The sequence below is a fragment of the Capsicum annuum genome, chromosome 10, assembly GCF_002878395.1.
Source record: "Capsicum annuum cultivar UCD-10X-F1 chromosome 10, UCD10Xv1.1, whole genome shotgun sequence".
NCBI lineage: Eukaryota > Viridiplantae > Streptophyta > Magnoliopsida > Solanales > Solanaceae > Capsicum > Capsicum annuum.
Genome location: NC_061120.1, coordinates 215779344 through 215792703, shown reverse-complemented (window position 1 = coordinate 215792703; position 13360 = coordinate 215779344). Strand labels below are relative to the sequence as shown.

Below are 13360 nucleotides of genomic sequence, written 5' to 3'. Positions count from 1 at the left end.
GTTTGATTGTCTTGAAAACTTTTGAAATGGCTCTGGGCCCTCTTGAAACCTGATATGTTAGGGCAAGATTGTAAGATCCTTAACTACCTGCAAAGAGGTTTTGATGGACACAACGTAATTTCATGCTATGTAGATTCTTTTTATCCTTATGCCTTGCATTTTAATAGATCTACGTATGTACTAAACTATTAAACCAACATGTTCCCCTCATTTATTTCATATTTGTCAATATTTTTTTGTAAAAGGTTCATATTTGTCCATATTCGATGCAATATGATGTGTAGCTTGATTTTAGCATACAGAAGTTCCATTTTACCAATCTCTCTAAACTTTTGTCCTTTAAATTGTTTTTTGATCCAAGTGAATTCTCAATTTGCCACCTCCATGGCTCCATATCCGGCTTCTGTCAACTGCATTTTGTTTCTTTTATGATGCATCAAATTACGATAAAGACGACAGTATCTTGAAATAAACCGCATATCAAAAGCCTGCTATTTTTACTCGAGTATTAGTCTACTCACCTTCTTTGCATATCTAACAGATGGTGAATAGATAAATATTTGAGTTATCCTCTGAAATTTGAATTATGACAGTATATTTGTTTCAGGAAGCAACAGATCCTCGAGTCAAAGCTGTCTTAGATGGCCGTCAGCTGGCTTTGAAGGTAATTCTTGTATTGTTAGTGAATATCCAATTTTTAACTGTGTTATTTCACTTTCTCTTGGCAGATATATGAATTTGGTTCTCTGTGTTATAGGTATTACAATGGGATTAGGACTGTGAAGAATTTTGTCAGATCAATTAACTACTGATGTCTTCTGGTTTTCAGATCAGTGCAAATTCTGTGTATGGGTTTACTGGAGCTACTGTTGGTCAATTACCATGTTTAGAAATATCTTCAAGTGTTACTAGCTATGGTAATGCAATTATTACTAGCAATTTCGTTACATGACACTGAACAATTGAAAATTTGCTGTATAGAAGGTAATTCTACCACTTGTTTTCTGAATGTGCTTGTTTTTCCTAGGTCGACAGATGATTGAGCACACAAAAAAGCTTGTGGAAGACAAGTTTACAGTACTTGGGGGCTATGAACACAATGCTGAGGTACATAATCTGAAGTTAAATCTTATATTCTAAATCATATATGTTAGAGAATTCCAATCAAGATCTTATGGATGTAGTCAGTGTCACTGTTGGTTGAGGTATCAACTGTTGTCTACTTATGTGGTCTCGGGAAATTCTTTCATCATGAGCCTAGCTTGGGAGCTGAGTTAGTTAGCAACATCACACATGGAGTATGCTACTACAGTTTTAAACGTTGTCGAGTTCAAAGATAAAGCTCAAGTGCAAAATTACTCCAATGAGTATGGTGGATAACAGCAGACAGAGTTGATAGAGATTCTCATTTCTAAGGTCAGGATTTTAACAACTTAACTGGGACCAATTCTGGGAGTTTCTGGACTGCATTGGGTGATGCCAAAAGATATGAAGAGTTTATCCCAATGCCCCCATGGATAGATTACTGGTTGCAGGCGGAAGCAGATATGGCAGACAGTTCCAGTGTGTGGAATATCAACTATTCGGCTAGAGAGGAATAAAATGTGTTTTGATGAGAGAAAAGAGCATTTGTCTTTCGCAAGATATAGATTCATGAATAATCGGTATGTTTCTGAGTGGGATATGCTGGAAGATTTTGAACAATTTGGAAAACAATATGTTAGAAGATTAAGCACAGCCTCTAAACTTTATGGATTCCTGGATGAAAAGACTCTAATTGTAGGACTTTCTTCTGTTCTTTTGTAGTGCCTTCTTCGTGCTAGCTTTGATAATATTACCTTACTTTATTATCAAGGAGGGAAAACTGTTTTAACTGTGACCACCTTCGGGTGTTCCTCATCAGGACTATGCACTACAATAACCCGTATAAGGGTCAAAAAGAGCTAAAAAGTGTGATAAGAGATACTCTTACTAGGGGGAAGACACAGAATCAAGCTGAGTTGTATTGTCTTTTCAATTCTGGTGTAAAGAGAACTACGTTGTTGATGCAGAATCTCTCGTAGATTTTTTTGACTCCTTGTGAGAGTTGTGGTTAGACTGGCTTTGCTGTATGGGGCGGAGTGTTGGCTATCAAGAAGGCCCACATCCAGAAGATGAAGGTGATGGAGATGAGAAGGCTTCGGTGGATGTGTGGGTATACTAGGAAAGATAGGATTAGAAATGAGGTAATTTGAGATAAGGTGGGAATGGCTTCGGTGGAAGCCAAGATGAGGGAAGCGAGGTTGAGATGATTTGGTCATGTGATCAGTAGGGGAACAGATGCCCCAGTGTAGAGGTGTGAGTGGTTGACTAGGGATGGTTTCAATCGAGGTAGAGGTAGACCGAAGAAATATTGGAGGGAGGTGATTAGACATGACATGGAGCAGCTCCAACTTACCGAGGGCATGACCTTAGATAGGAAGTTGTGGAGGAGGCGGATTTGGGTAGAAGGTTAGTATTAGTTTAGGATGTTGTATCATTTGTTGTATCACTTGGTGTATCTTGTATATGGTATTATTGGATGTGTTGATTTCTGTTGTATCTTGTCCTTTTACTATTCCTTGTCTAGAATGTTTTATTTTGAGCCGGAGATCTATCAGAAATAGCCTCTCTATCTCACCTTTGAGGTAGTGGTATGGACTGCGTACACTTACCCTCCCCAGACCCCACAAGGTGGGAATATACTGGGTATGTTGTTGTTGTTGTAAGATACAGGGATCCCTTTAATTTGTAATTGCTCTCAACTTCCAGTACCACCTTGGTGTTGCCGAATACAAAGTTCCCTTACTCAAAAATCAAAAATGCTTGTTTGAGTGTTAATGAGAGAAAGGTTGTGGAAATCACAAAGAAACTTTATATGAAAGCAAGTTTGGGGATGGTGGGGGGTGGGGTGGTGGTGAAAAAGTTTCCATCTGATTAAGGTATGAGAGAGACTTGAGGGTGTCTAATAGAGCTTTACTCGCGAAGCAATTTGGGGAACTGAAATTATGGTTGGGGAAATCTATTAGAGCATTGTGGGACAAACTGGAAAAACACACTTGTCTTAAAGTGGGCAATGGCACAAAGATAATGTTCTGGAGGGGTGCTTGGCTAAACACGAACTCATTGAAGGATGAATTCCCTGATCTGTTTTCCTTATGTTCAAACCAAGATGCTACCGTGGGAGATTGCTGCACTCTTCAAGGATGGAATCTTCTCTGTAGGAGACAGCTAAATGACTGGGAGGTGGATAGAGTGGCGAAATTTTTGATGGATATTGAGGGTTTCACAGGTATAACCAATGGCGCTGATACTATTAGATGGAGATATAACAATGATGGTGTTTTTTCTGTTTGTAGGATGTACAAAAGAGACAACAGGTCTGCTTGTATAGGGAACCCGATTCCATGGAAGAACATCTGGGAGAGTATAATACCTTCCAAGGTGAAGTGCTTTACTTGGTTGGTTGCCAGAATAGCATGTCTAACCCAGGAGGTCCTCTAGAAAAAAGGCTTCCCTGTTGTGCCCAGATGTTTTCTATGTATGGATGCTACAGAAACAATAGTCACCTCTTTCTTCATTGTAGATTCACAGCTCAAATCTGGAGAATGTTCTTCAGCCTCACAGAAGTCAAGTGGACATTGCCTGAAGACACTGCTGATTATTGAGTTGCTGGATAATAAGAGGGGGTAGTAAGTGTCGGAAGAAATGGTGGAAGCCAATCCCTGCAGTTATCTAGTGGTCAGTGTGGATGGAAAGAAATGGAAGATGCTTTGAAGTATCTAATTCCATTCATAAAGTGAATATTGTATTGTATCTTCACGTTTTGGTGTAAAGGACATTGTACAGAGGATGTAGATGATATAGTAGTCTTTTTAGGATCTTTGCAACTATTTCTCTATTTTTGTCTTTTTGGAGGTTACATGCTGAGGAATACAACACTACCAGATCTCAAATAAATAAAGCTACAAAAGAGGAGGAAGGAAGGGTGGGAGGACCTATCAGATTCTTCTTTACGGACTGGCCCTCTTGGAATGGCATAATGAAAGAGAAGTATTTTTAGAGGAACGTCATATTTAAAGAAAACAACTAAAGTAGTATCACTTTTTGGAAACAGATGGAGATGCCTCCTTATGTGATACTTTTCCAATTGATCTCTATTCTCTAGCTAACAGATAGCGGTATTTGTAAGGAGCATGGAGGAATACTATACACAACAACATACTTAGTGTGGAGGAGGAATACTATGAGACCTGACATTTGGGAGAAACATGCAAAATCTGGGAGATATCTCTTTTTGGAAGCAAAAATGGTGCAAATAGGGAATTTTACAAGCCCCTTTATGTGGCACTTTTTCAGCCAATTATCTCTAGGCTCTAGCTATCAGATAGCCATATTTGTAAGGTCATGGAGGAGGGATACGAGACCTATGATTTTGGAGAAACAGTGGAACCTGGCAGATATTAGAATTTAATAGCTAGCTTGGATTACTATATAAGCAATTAATGTTGCTTATGGTCTGAGATAATTAGAAATGGAGATATGAGAAGGGTGGCATGCGCTCACTGAGTCATTTTACAACAAATTGCTAACTAGGTAGAAAAAAAGATTTCTTCATGCATTAATATGTTTTTGGAAGCACCTATTAAATGTTTTTTTCACCTGGCCAGCGCCCAGCAGCATGGAGGTCATGGAGAATCTTATGAGGACAATTTGCATCACATGGTGCTTCATGTACAGGTGGGAAAAAAATGTCAAAATTTCATACTGACCTGATTGCACATAGATTACTGAGTATGATGTGGCACGTGTTTGGAGTTGAATGGTCAATATCAAGAACTATAACATATCTGATGGAAATTTAGAAGGAAGAGGCAAATGAGAGTGAGGAAATTAGCTCCTTTGATGCTTGTGTGGACAATATGGCGCGAAGATAGAAGAGTTCAAATGAGTAGCAAATACCAACATACTAACTCGTTGGAATATTTCGTTTTTTGGCATAGTTTCAGAACACAGTATCCTAGTCATTGTTGACTGCGAGATGTTCTTGTGTGGCAGAATTGCCCCTCCACTTCACTAGATTATTAACGTTTATAAAAAAATTGTTCCTCTAAGTGTGATTGTTTCATGATGTCAGGTTATATATGGAGATACAGATTCCGTGATGGTGCAATTTAGTGTGCCTACTGTGGAAGAGGCTATGAAATTGGGCAGAGAAGCTGCTGATTACATTAGCGGGACATTTATCAAAGTGCGTCCTAACCTTCTCTTTTGTTTTCGTATTTTTGGTATCTTTCCTTGTCCTTTATTTTCGTACTTTTGGTTTTCTTCTATTTGAAACCCGCTGATAATCCTCTCCTGTAAATTGATGGAACATGATTCCTTTTTCTGCTGAGTACATGTCATCCGTAAATTAAATGATATTTCATCACATGTATAGTTTGTGTTGAAGTGTGTGACCATCTCATCTAAAAACTTAAGCTGTTAAAGAGAACACACTTTAATTATCTAATTATATTCTTAACACACCCCCTCACGTGCTGGCCTGATTCTTTTTCATGGCCCAAACACATGGAAATTCTTTTTTAATAATGGGTAGCGGTGAGATTCAATCCCAGGACCTCTGCCTGCTCCGATACCATGTTGAAGTGTGTGACCATCTCATCTAAAAGCTTAAGCGGTTAGAGAGAGCACACTTTAATTATTTAATTGTATTCTCAACAGTTTGGAATAGGTTACCAGTGGTGCTTTCCTGGATCATTAGATTATTTGTATCTAAACCTCTCTTCTTTTTTTTTTTAAAATCAGTAGCATCTAAACACTTTGTCAGATAGATAATTCAGTGGAGTTTCTTGTTCCTTTTTAATCCTTTTTTCTTGAAACAAGTCTTAACCTGCTTACATGCCACAACTACAGTTAGCCATGATGTATTTATATTCTCTAATCAGTTGGTCAGTTATTGCTCTTTGAGGATTCCCATTAGGTGGTTTTGGTCTTTCATGGTTCCATCATATTTGTGATTAGGGTACATATCATGAAGGAATAAGTGAAAAAGCATCAGAAACTATAAAACTCTCTGTCCTTGATCAGTTCAGTTTCATTTTGATAAGTAGTTTTGGTATACCTATTCAACTTGATGCAATTTTGTAAATTTATCATAAGTTTATGGTATTCTAGTGAGGAAACTTGTTAACTTGTGAGACTCCTTGCTAATAGTAGAATCCTAAAACGTTTAAATATTGAGATGTGTTTTCATCAGTGTACTGATATTATTTTTGATCTTCTCTTCTACTAAATTTCTTCTTCCGTATCCCCCTTCTGCTGGTGGTACATTGATTTTCAGCCAATAAGACTAGAATTTGAGAAGATTTATTACCCATATCTGTTGATCAGCAAGAAGAGATATGCTGGCCTTTTATGGACAAATCCGGACAAACATGACAAAATGGATGCTAAAGGTGAGCTCTGTCGATGCCTAGCCTTTTCACCTTCAGCATATTCTTGGAACTTCACTCGCCCTTCATTGCGAACCTTTAATTTTTTTTCATATTATTATCCTTGAAAATTTAGCAAATCAAATTTGTTTTCTTCTCTGTTTACTGAGCCTACTCAGTTGTTTGTAGCTCTAGCTCTGATGTAAATTTTTGGGATCGCAGCCTTAGTGCTGAAGATTTATATACAAACTTGTTACCTTTGTCAAAAAAAAAATTTGTTGCGTCAAATTTAAGTATTCTTACATTAGTCAAATTATCTATTGCTTAGGTGCATTTTGTGTTGATAAATCGTTACAAATTTACCATTTTTCACCAGGGATTGAAACTGTTCGGAGGGATAATTGTCTCTTAGTCAAGAACCTTGTAACTGAGTGTCTTTATAAAATACTAGTAGACAGAGATATTCCTGGTGCTGTTCAATATGTCAAGAATACTATCGCAGATCTTCTGCTGAACCGCATGGATCTGTCTCTTTTAGTTATTACTAAGGTGAGAATACTCTTAAATCAGGAAAAACTGAGGTCTTTGCTTCTTGCAACTTGTTTGAATATTTTAGAATTGTTAGTTTATGAGAGTAGCATTTCTAACTTCTGAAGGTCAATAGGGTCTGACGAAAACTGGAGATGATTATGAAGTAAAGGCAGCACATGTTGAACTTGCAGAGCGAATGCGCAAGGTTGGTAAAACTTAATTTATTTGTTGTTACTTTTAAAAGGATAGTGGATATCTTCAAGATGGTTCAATTATTTGTGTCCTTTGTCTGTGAATATCAATTTGTGGATCTTGCGCACAAGTATTTACTGCTTGAAATTTGTTTGACATAAGTTTTTAAGTTTCCCATCTAAATTATGGTCCCATTGTGAGTGAATTTGCTCCTTATTTCTGGTGGCGAGGCTGCTGTCATTCAAAATTTTGATGGGTTTAGTATTCAATTACTCTAGATAAGGCTGGACCAGAGATCACTATGCTTAAGTAATCTTGTCATCAATCGCTCAACTTTTCTGTAGTTCAGCTCTGGTTTTCATGCCAAGGATTCCAGTATTCCTCAATTTGCTGTTAATCATACATACTAGCAGCCAACTGATCTAAGATGTAAAAGTTTCACACTGTGCACGAGTAATATTCCAGTCCTATTTATATGACTTACACTGGTCACCTAGAAGGATCAGATTCTGATGTTCATCTCGAAGAGTTTCAGAAGTTATTTCAATTCTTCTCTTTAGTCTACCTTATGATCTTGTGCAATTACTTGCTCCCCTTGTCAGCATCAACCTCCAATAGAATCGGGTAAATTCAGCCTTAGCAGTTCTATATCCTTTAGACTTCTATATTCAATATAAAGTTAGTTTTTCAACTTTTTGTGCCTTTCTTCAATTCGTGCAAACCTGACCTGCTTGACTGTGTGTGACTGAAAACCTAACATACTTCTACCTTTTCTGTGAACTCTGCCTATAAGGTTATCCTAACTTTGCTGTAACAGGACTTGGGGGGAGTTGGGGATCTGGTAGAATTAATTGGCAGTGTATAAGGTTATATACTTTAGTTTGTAAAGTTCACAGCTTAATAGCTTTTTGGTTCTGAGCTTTACTGTTTATACAATAATGTTATTCTAATTTAGGAGACAAATCAAATAAAAATATCGTAACGTTATCTTGTAGCGTCTGATACAGTGGCACATAAACGTGTCGAACAATAATACTATTGGTTTTCAAAACTTCAGGATTGGTCCCCAGAGCCCATTATCCACTGAATTTCGGGCAGTGCCGCTAGCCATCAGATTTCTCGATTATCAGAAAAACTTTGGCTATTCTCCTTGATCTTCTACACTTTTTAAAATATGTGTTGGGAGATTAATAGCTCCATTATATGCGTTTGTTACTCTGTGAGCTATGTTAAAGCATATGCTTGTCCTTCATTGGTTTTGGGTTGGGTGTTCAGACTCTTTTACATAGTACCTAGAGTTAAGACTTGTAAGCCCAGTTTCACAATTGTTTCTCGTTAATATAATTGTGAAGAAATGAACATTGTGCTTAGCTCAATCCCAAAAGTTAGCTCATGAGGGAGAATTTTGAAGATCATATAAGGAGAACATAGCCTTATAGCTCACAAGGGGAGAATTCTCAAGACCATACGATGAGACCCTTATTACTCATGAGGGGAGGATTTCCTCACTGTTAGAAGGTTAATTGTACTCAGAAGGAACGAGAAAAGTGCACCCTCAAGGGTGTGGTCTGGTGGTCGATGAAGTGGGTTGAGAATCATGAGGTATCTGGTTCAAATCCCTGTGGAAGCAAAAACCCTATTCATACCTCTATCCAAGCCTTTTTGGACAGAGTTACCCAGTACGTGTGCTTGTGGGGGTAGTAGGTACCTCGTGGAATTAGTCAAAGAGTGTGCAAACTGGCCTGGACCACACACTTATCGAAAAGAAAAAGAGAAGCAGGTTTATTAGAATATGTAGTATCAGAATATAAAGTTACTTCAAGGCTCGTATCTATCCGTTTGTTCTGTTGGCTTGCTTTCCTTTTCCCTCTCGTTCATTCTTTCTTACAATGGTTTCATGTGGTTTTGTAAAATATAAATTGTTCAACCCGAAAACAAAAGAAGGAAAAGAAACAGGTTGACTAAAAGACATTCATTTTAAGGTACATTTTATATAGTGTCAATGTTTTGCTTACTCCCTTATAACAGCGTATTCAAGTGGCAGGATGAGCTGCCCTTTTAACTCTTGCTGAACTTGCTGAAACCACATTTCTGAGATTCTTATGTTTTTAGTGCACAATAAAACATGAAATTGATGGAACCTTTGTTTTGATCGACAGCGAGATGCTGCTACTGCACCTGGTATTGGTGATAGAGTACCTTACGTCATAATTAAAGCTGCCAAAGGTGCCAAGGTAATCGTCCAACTGATTTAGTATGTGATTATAATTTCCAGATTTTGTGTGCTTGTGTCAAATCATGATGATATTATGACAAGCAGGCATATGAAAAGTCAGAGGACCCTATATACGTGTTAGAGAACAACATACCTATAGATGCTCAATACTATCTTGATAATCAAATTAGTAAGGTCAGTATGTCTCAACTTTTCCTTTTAATTAACATACTTATCTAACTGCTTTTGACGGAAGCGTTTTATATCAGCCACTTTTGAGGATTTTTGAGCCAATACTGAAGAATGCAAGTAAAGAGCTTCTTAAGGGAGATCACACAAGAGCCATCTCAGTTCCGACCCCTTCGAACAGTGGTATTATGAAATTTGCCAAGAAGCAACTCACTTGCATTGGATGCAAAATACCACTCAGGTGCTCTGTTGTCTTTCTTGTCCCTTTAGGGTTTACAAGATAAGCTTCTGTTTTATTTCTTAGGAGAATCAGTCCTTCCTTTCAACTAAGTTGCGTGGACTCTTTGCTTTCGATGCAGCGCCCGTGTTGGATTCTCCAAAAATACTCTACTTTTGGATAATCTGACACGCACCCATTGACATTGTCGAGGAGTCCGAGAAACATAGCCTTTCAACATGCTTCTCAACTTGCGATTTACTGACATAGGATTTGTACTTCCAACCTTTGCTAGGAGCACTGCCTGATAGTGTAACTTCTCCAAGTTGTATATTCAGTTGCTAATGTTAAGTTCCTGTTGAAATCGTAAGTTATCTTAGAAGAGCCAGTGTAGCAAGTGTATGGGGTATACTTGAATTTCATGCTTTTGTTACCGGCGTGAATAAAATTAGTGGGAATGGTGAGGCAAAAGACTACCTTAGAGTTTGGCAGCAGTTAATATGTTTCAAAGTGGATATTGTGCCATTTTCTATAGAAGCTTGTTGTTGATGGACTTTTAACTATGTTTTCTTCACCTCCAAATCTATGAACCTGCTTTATGAAACGGTCATTTGTCCCAATTTACCCTCTTTTGTATTTCTCGGGCAGAAAAGGTTAACGTGAAGTGTTAGATTCATTATCGATGTGTTAGATTCATTATAGACGTAGGGTCATCGGATTTGGTTTTCTCTTGTAAATATGGCTGCAGTACAGCCTTTGTTCTGTTCTGTTACTTACCAATATATATAAAGTTAGCAGTTTCAAAAAAAAGGTTAAGGTGAACATAGGAGATCATAGCAGTGTGAAAGCTTCCACAAGCTTGTTAACAATTTGCCTCTTCCTCTCTCTGTGTGTGAGTGTGTGTGTCTCTCTCTCTCTATTGACGAGAGCTGAGTGGATGTATTGCTTTCTTTTTTTTCTTGGAAGAGGCTATAATAAAGGTTGCAGAACAGCTTATTAACTTCCTTGCTCTTTCATCCAGTGGCTCTGATCGAACGATCTGCAATCACTGCAAAGGAAGAGAGGCCGAACTTTATTGCAGATCCGTGGCTAATGGTATCTAGGAATTAATCTCATGCCCTTTCCTATAGCTCTTTTTTAATTTCCTGAGAAGGGGGAGGATGTAGCATTTCTATTCAGATGATGTCTGGGGAAGGTCAGAGAGCTATGAACTCCTTGAACATTGCTTAATGACTGTGTATAACTGTATTAAATGCAGTGGCTGAACTAGAGAATCTTTTTGGGAGGCTATGGACACAATGCCAAGAATGCCAAGGCTCTCTCCATCAGGATGTTCTATGTACTAGGTTCGAGTTGCTTTCTGCTTTTACTGATAGATGTGTCGCTTTTGATATCATGGACATTCTTAATATTTCAGATGAAGCTTTCAATCCCGGCCCTAAAGCTCTCTATCGTTTGATTTATGATAATAATAGACCCTGTTATTGCTGGTTATTCCTCTTATTGCTTCTCTCCCCATTCGTTCTTCTAAATGATCCTTATTTTGACCAGTCGAGACTGCCCAATCTTTTATCGGAGGAAGAAGGCTCAGAAAGACATGGCTGAAGCTAAAACTCAATTAGATCGGTGGAACTTCTGAATTTCCTTGCCGGAAAGTCTTCATTTCTGCAAGGCCGACCTGTCATTAAGCCAGGTATCGTATTTGTGACATCTCTGGTATGAAGAAAGAGTTTGGAAATGAACTGAACAACCAAGACACTACTACTATGTCTGATGAAAAGGTACCAATTGTCTTCCTCAAATCCAAGACCCACTAATATACGCACGGAAATCGTGTTCCTGCATGAGTTTAAACTTCAAATCATTAGCAAGATTGGGTTCTTAACAAACTTTTGTAGCTTCCAGCTATTAATGTGACTGGTTAGTATAAAAGAGATTAGATAGATGACTATGGTCTATAAATATTGACGTATTGTGATCTGTATAGGCTCTGTTAGTTACTAGTACCAGTGGATTGCAACTACCACTTAAAATTCTCTTCTTTGATCTCATTGCATATTCTCTCCTTGTGCCAAGAATTCCTCCTCTCCTTTTTTCCAATATCATTTTGCTTTGATTATTTGATTGGTTTGCACTTTATGGCTATTAGAACTATTAGGGCTCGTTTGATATTTTCATTAGGATACTAATCCCCATGTTAAATTTGGGACTTTCACTTATCTCTGTTTGGTTATTTAGATTAGTTAATATCGGCATAAATTTATATCTTGTTTTGAACCAAACGAATCCTTACTTGTTGTATTGTAAGGATTGGCAAAGCAAAATGATCTAAACCTTCATATATGTACGACTGTAAAATGATAATCAAACAACAATACGTGATATATTGAGTTCATACGAAACAATTAAAAGCCATCAATTATGATAAAACTACTAGTAAATTTTAAGGAATAAATGAGTAATTTTCCTCCTATTTAGCAACCAAACGACTCCTTTCTACTTTATTGAATCAATTGAATAAAATGAGAAGTCCGAAAGAATCCACGTGACCAACAATTATTTATTTCACACAAACCAAATGCCGTGTGAATCATGGTGGTCCACTTGTATTCTTGATTTCTTTAATTAATTTCTCTTTTTTTTTTTTTTTTTATAGCCATACTTCGAACTAATTTTTGTTCATCTTGACTAATTCTCCGTGATACTTGCTACATGTATTAGATAACTTTACCCATCTATCTATCAAAACTAAAAATAATAGATGAAAAAAATAATCTAATATTTATCTTTATTGAGACTTGGAACATAAAATGCTCAACTCACTTTATCGATGGTTGAGTGCGTCTTTAATTACTTACTTTTCTCAAAAAAGAACATTTATTCTGATAGCAACCTGTACCTAACTAAATTTTATGTTCCTACCTAACTCCTTTTATTAGTTAACTTTTTTTATTCTTTGAAATAAATAAAATAAAGAAAGGAGAAAAATATGTAGAGAATCTTGCGAAAGAATCTTGTGCAAAAAGAGATATTGAGAGAATTTCTTTTTATTATTATTATCTAATTTCAAGCATTTGAATCAATCACTTATATTTGGGTTTCACTCTCATAGAATTTCACCCCGTCACGCCCGAACTCCCACTTCACATTTCATTTCACCTCATATTATTTTTTGTTAGATTCTATATAAATATATATATATATATATATTCTTTAAACGATATACCTTTTTTATTTAACAAACGCTAGAAAATTAATAAGAAGCCACTTATTTTTCAATCGTACTAAACACATCCTAAGTTGATTCAATAATTTGTTATTCTTTTATCAAAGAAAACAATCAGCAACAATCAAGAACGTACTTGCATGTCCTAGAATTCGATTTAATAAATTTAATTCGCTTATAAATACTGATTAATTATCAGGGGTGGCTCAAGGATAAAAGCTATTAAAGCATTTGCTTTAGGCCCTCGAAATTTTGAGGCCTCAAAAATTTTAATAGTAAATTTTATGATTTTCAACTTAACTTTGAAATTTATTTCAAGAAGATTGTGAAATACGTCT

At 36.9% G+C, this 13360-nt stretch overlaps 1 protein-coding gene across 1 annotated transcript in view; it reads left to right on the top strand.

The window, feature by feature from the left end:
- Nucleotides 1–11874, top strand: part of LOC107843734 (DNA polymerase delta catalytic subunit) — a 27165-nt gene extending 15291 nt beyond the window's left edge. Inside the window, exons 18-30 of the mRNA XM_016688108.2 lie at nucleotides 608–664; nucleotides 830–917; nucleotides 1028–1107; nucleotides 5156–5269; nucleotides 6362–6476; nucleotides 6829–7001; nucleotides 7117–7188; nucleotides 9335–9409; nucleotides 9496–9585; nucleotides 9660–9820; nucleotides 10818–10891; nucleotides 11055–11142; nucleotides 11348–11874. Of these exons, the coding sequence (XP_016543594.2) occupies nucleotides 608–664; nucleotides 830–917; nucleotides 1028–1107; nucleotides 5156–5269; nucleotides 6362–6476; nucleotides 6829–7001; nucleotides 7117–7188; nucleotides 9335–9409; nucleotides 9496–9585; nucleotides 9660–9820; nucleotides 10818–10891; nucleotides 11055–11142; nucleotides 11348–11435 (1275 nt within the window). The 3' untranslated portion in view covers nucleotides 11436–11874. The remainder of the gene's footprint in view (nucleotides 1–607; nucleotides 665–829; nucleotides 918–1027; nucleotides 1108–5155; nucleotides 5270–6361; nucleotides 6477–6828; nucleotides 7002–7116; nucleotides 7189–9334; nucleotides 9410–9495; nucleotides 9586–9659; nucleotides 9821–10817; nucleotides 10892–11054; nucleotides 11143–11347) is intronic.
- The last annotated feature ends 1486 nt before the right edge of the window (nucleotides 11875–13360 follow it).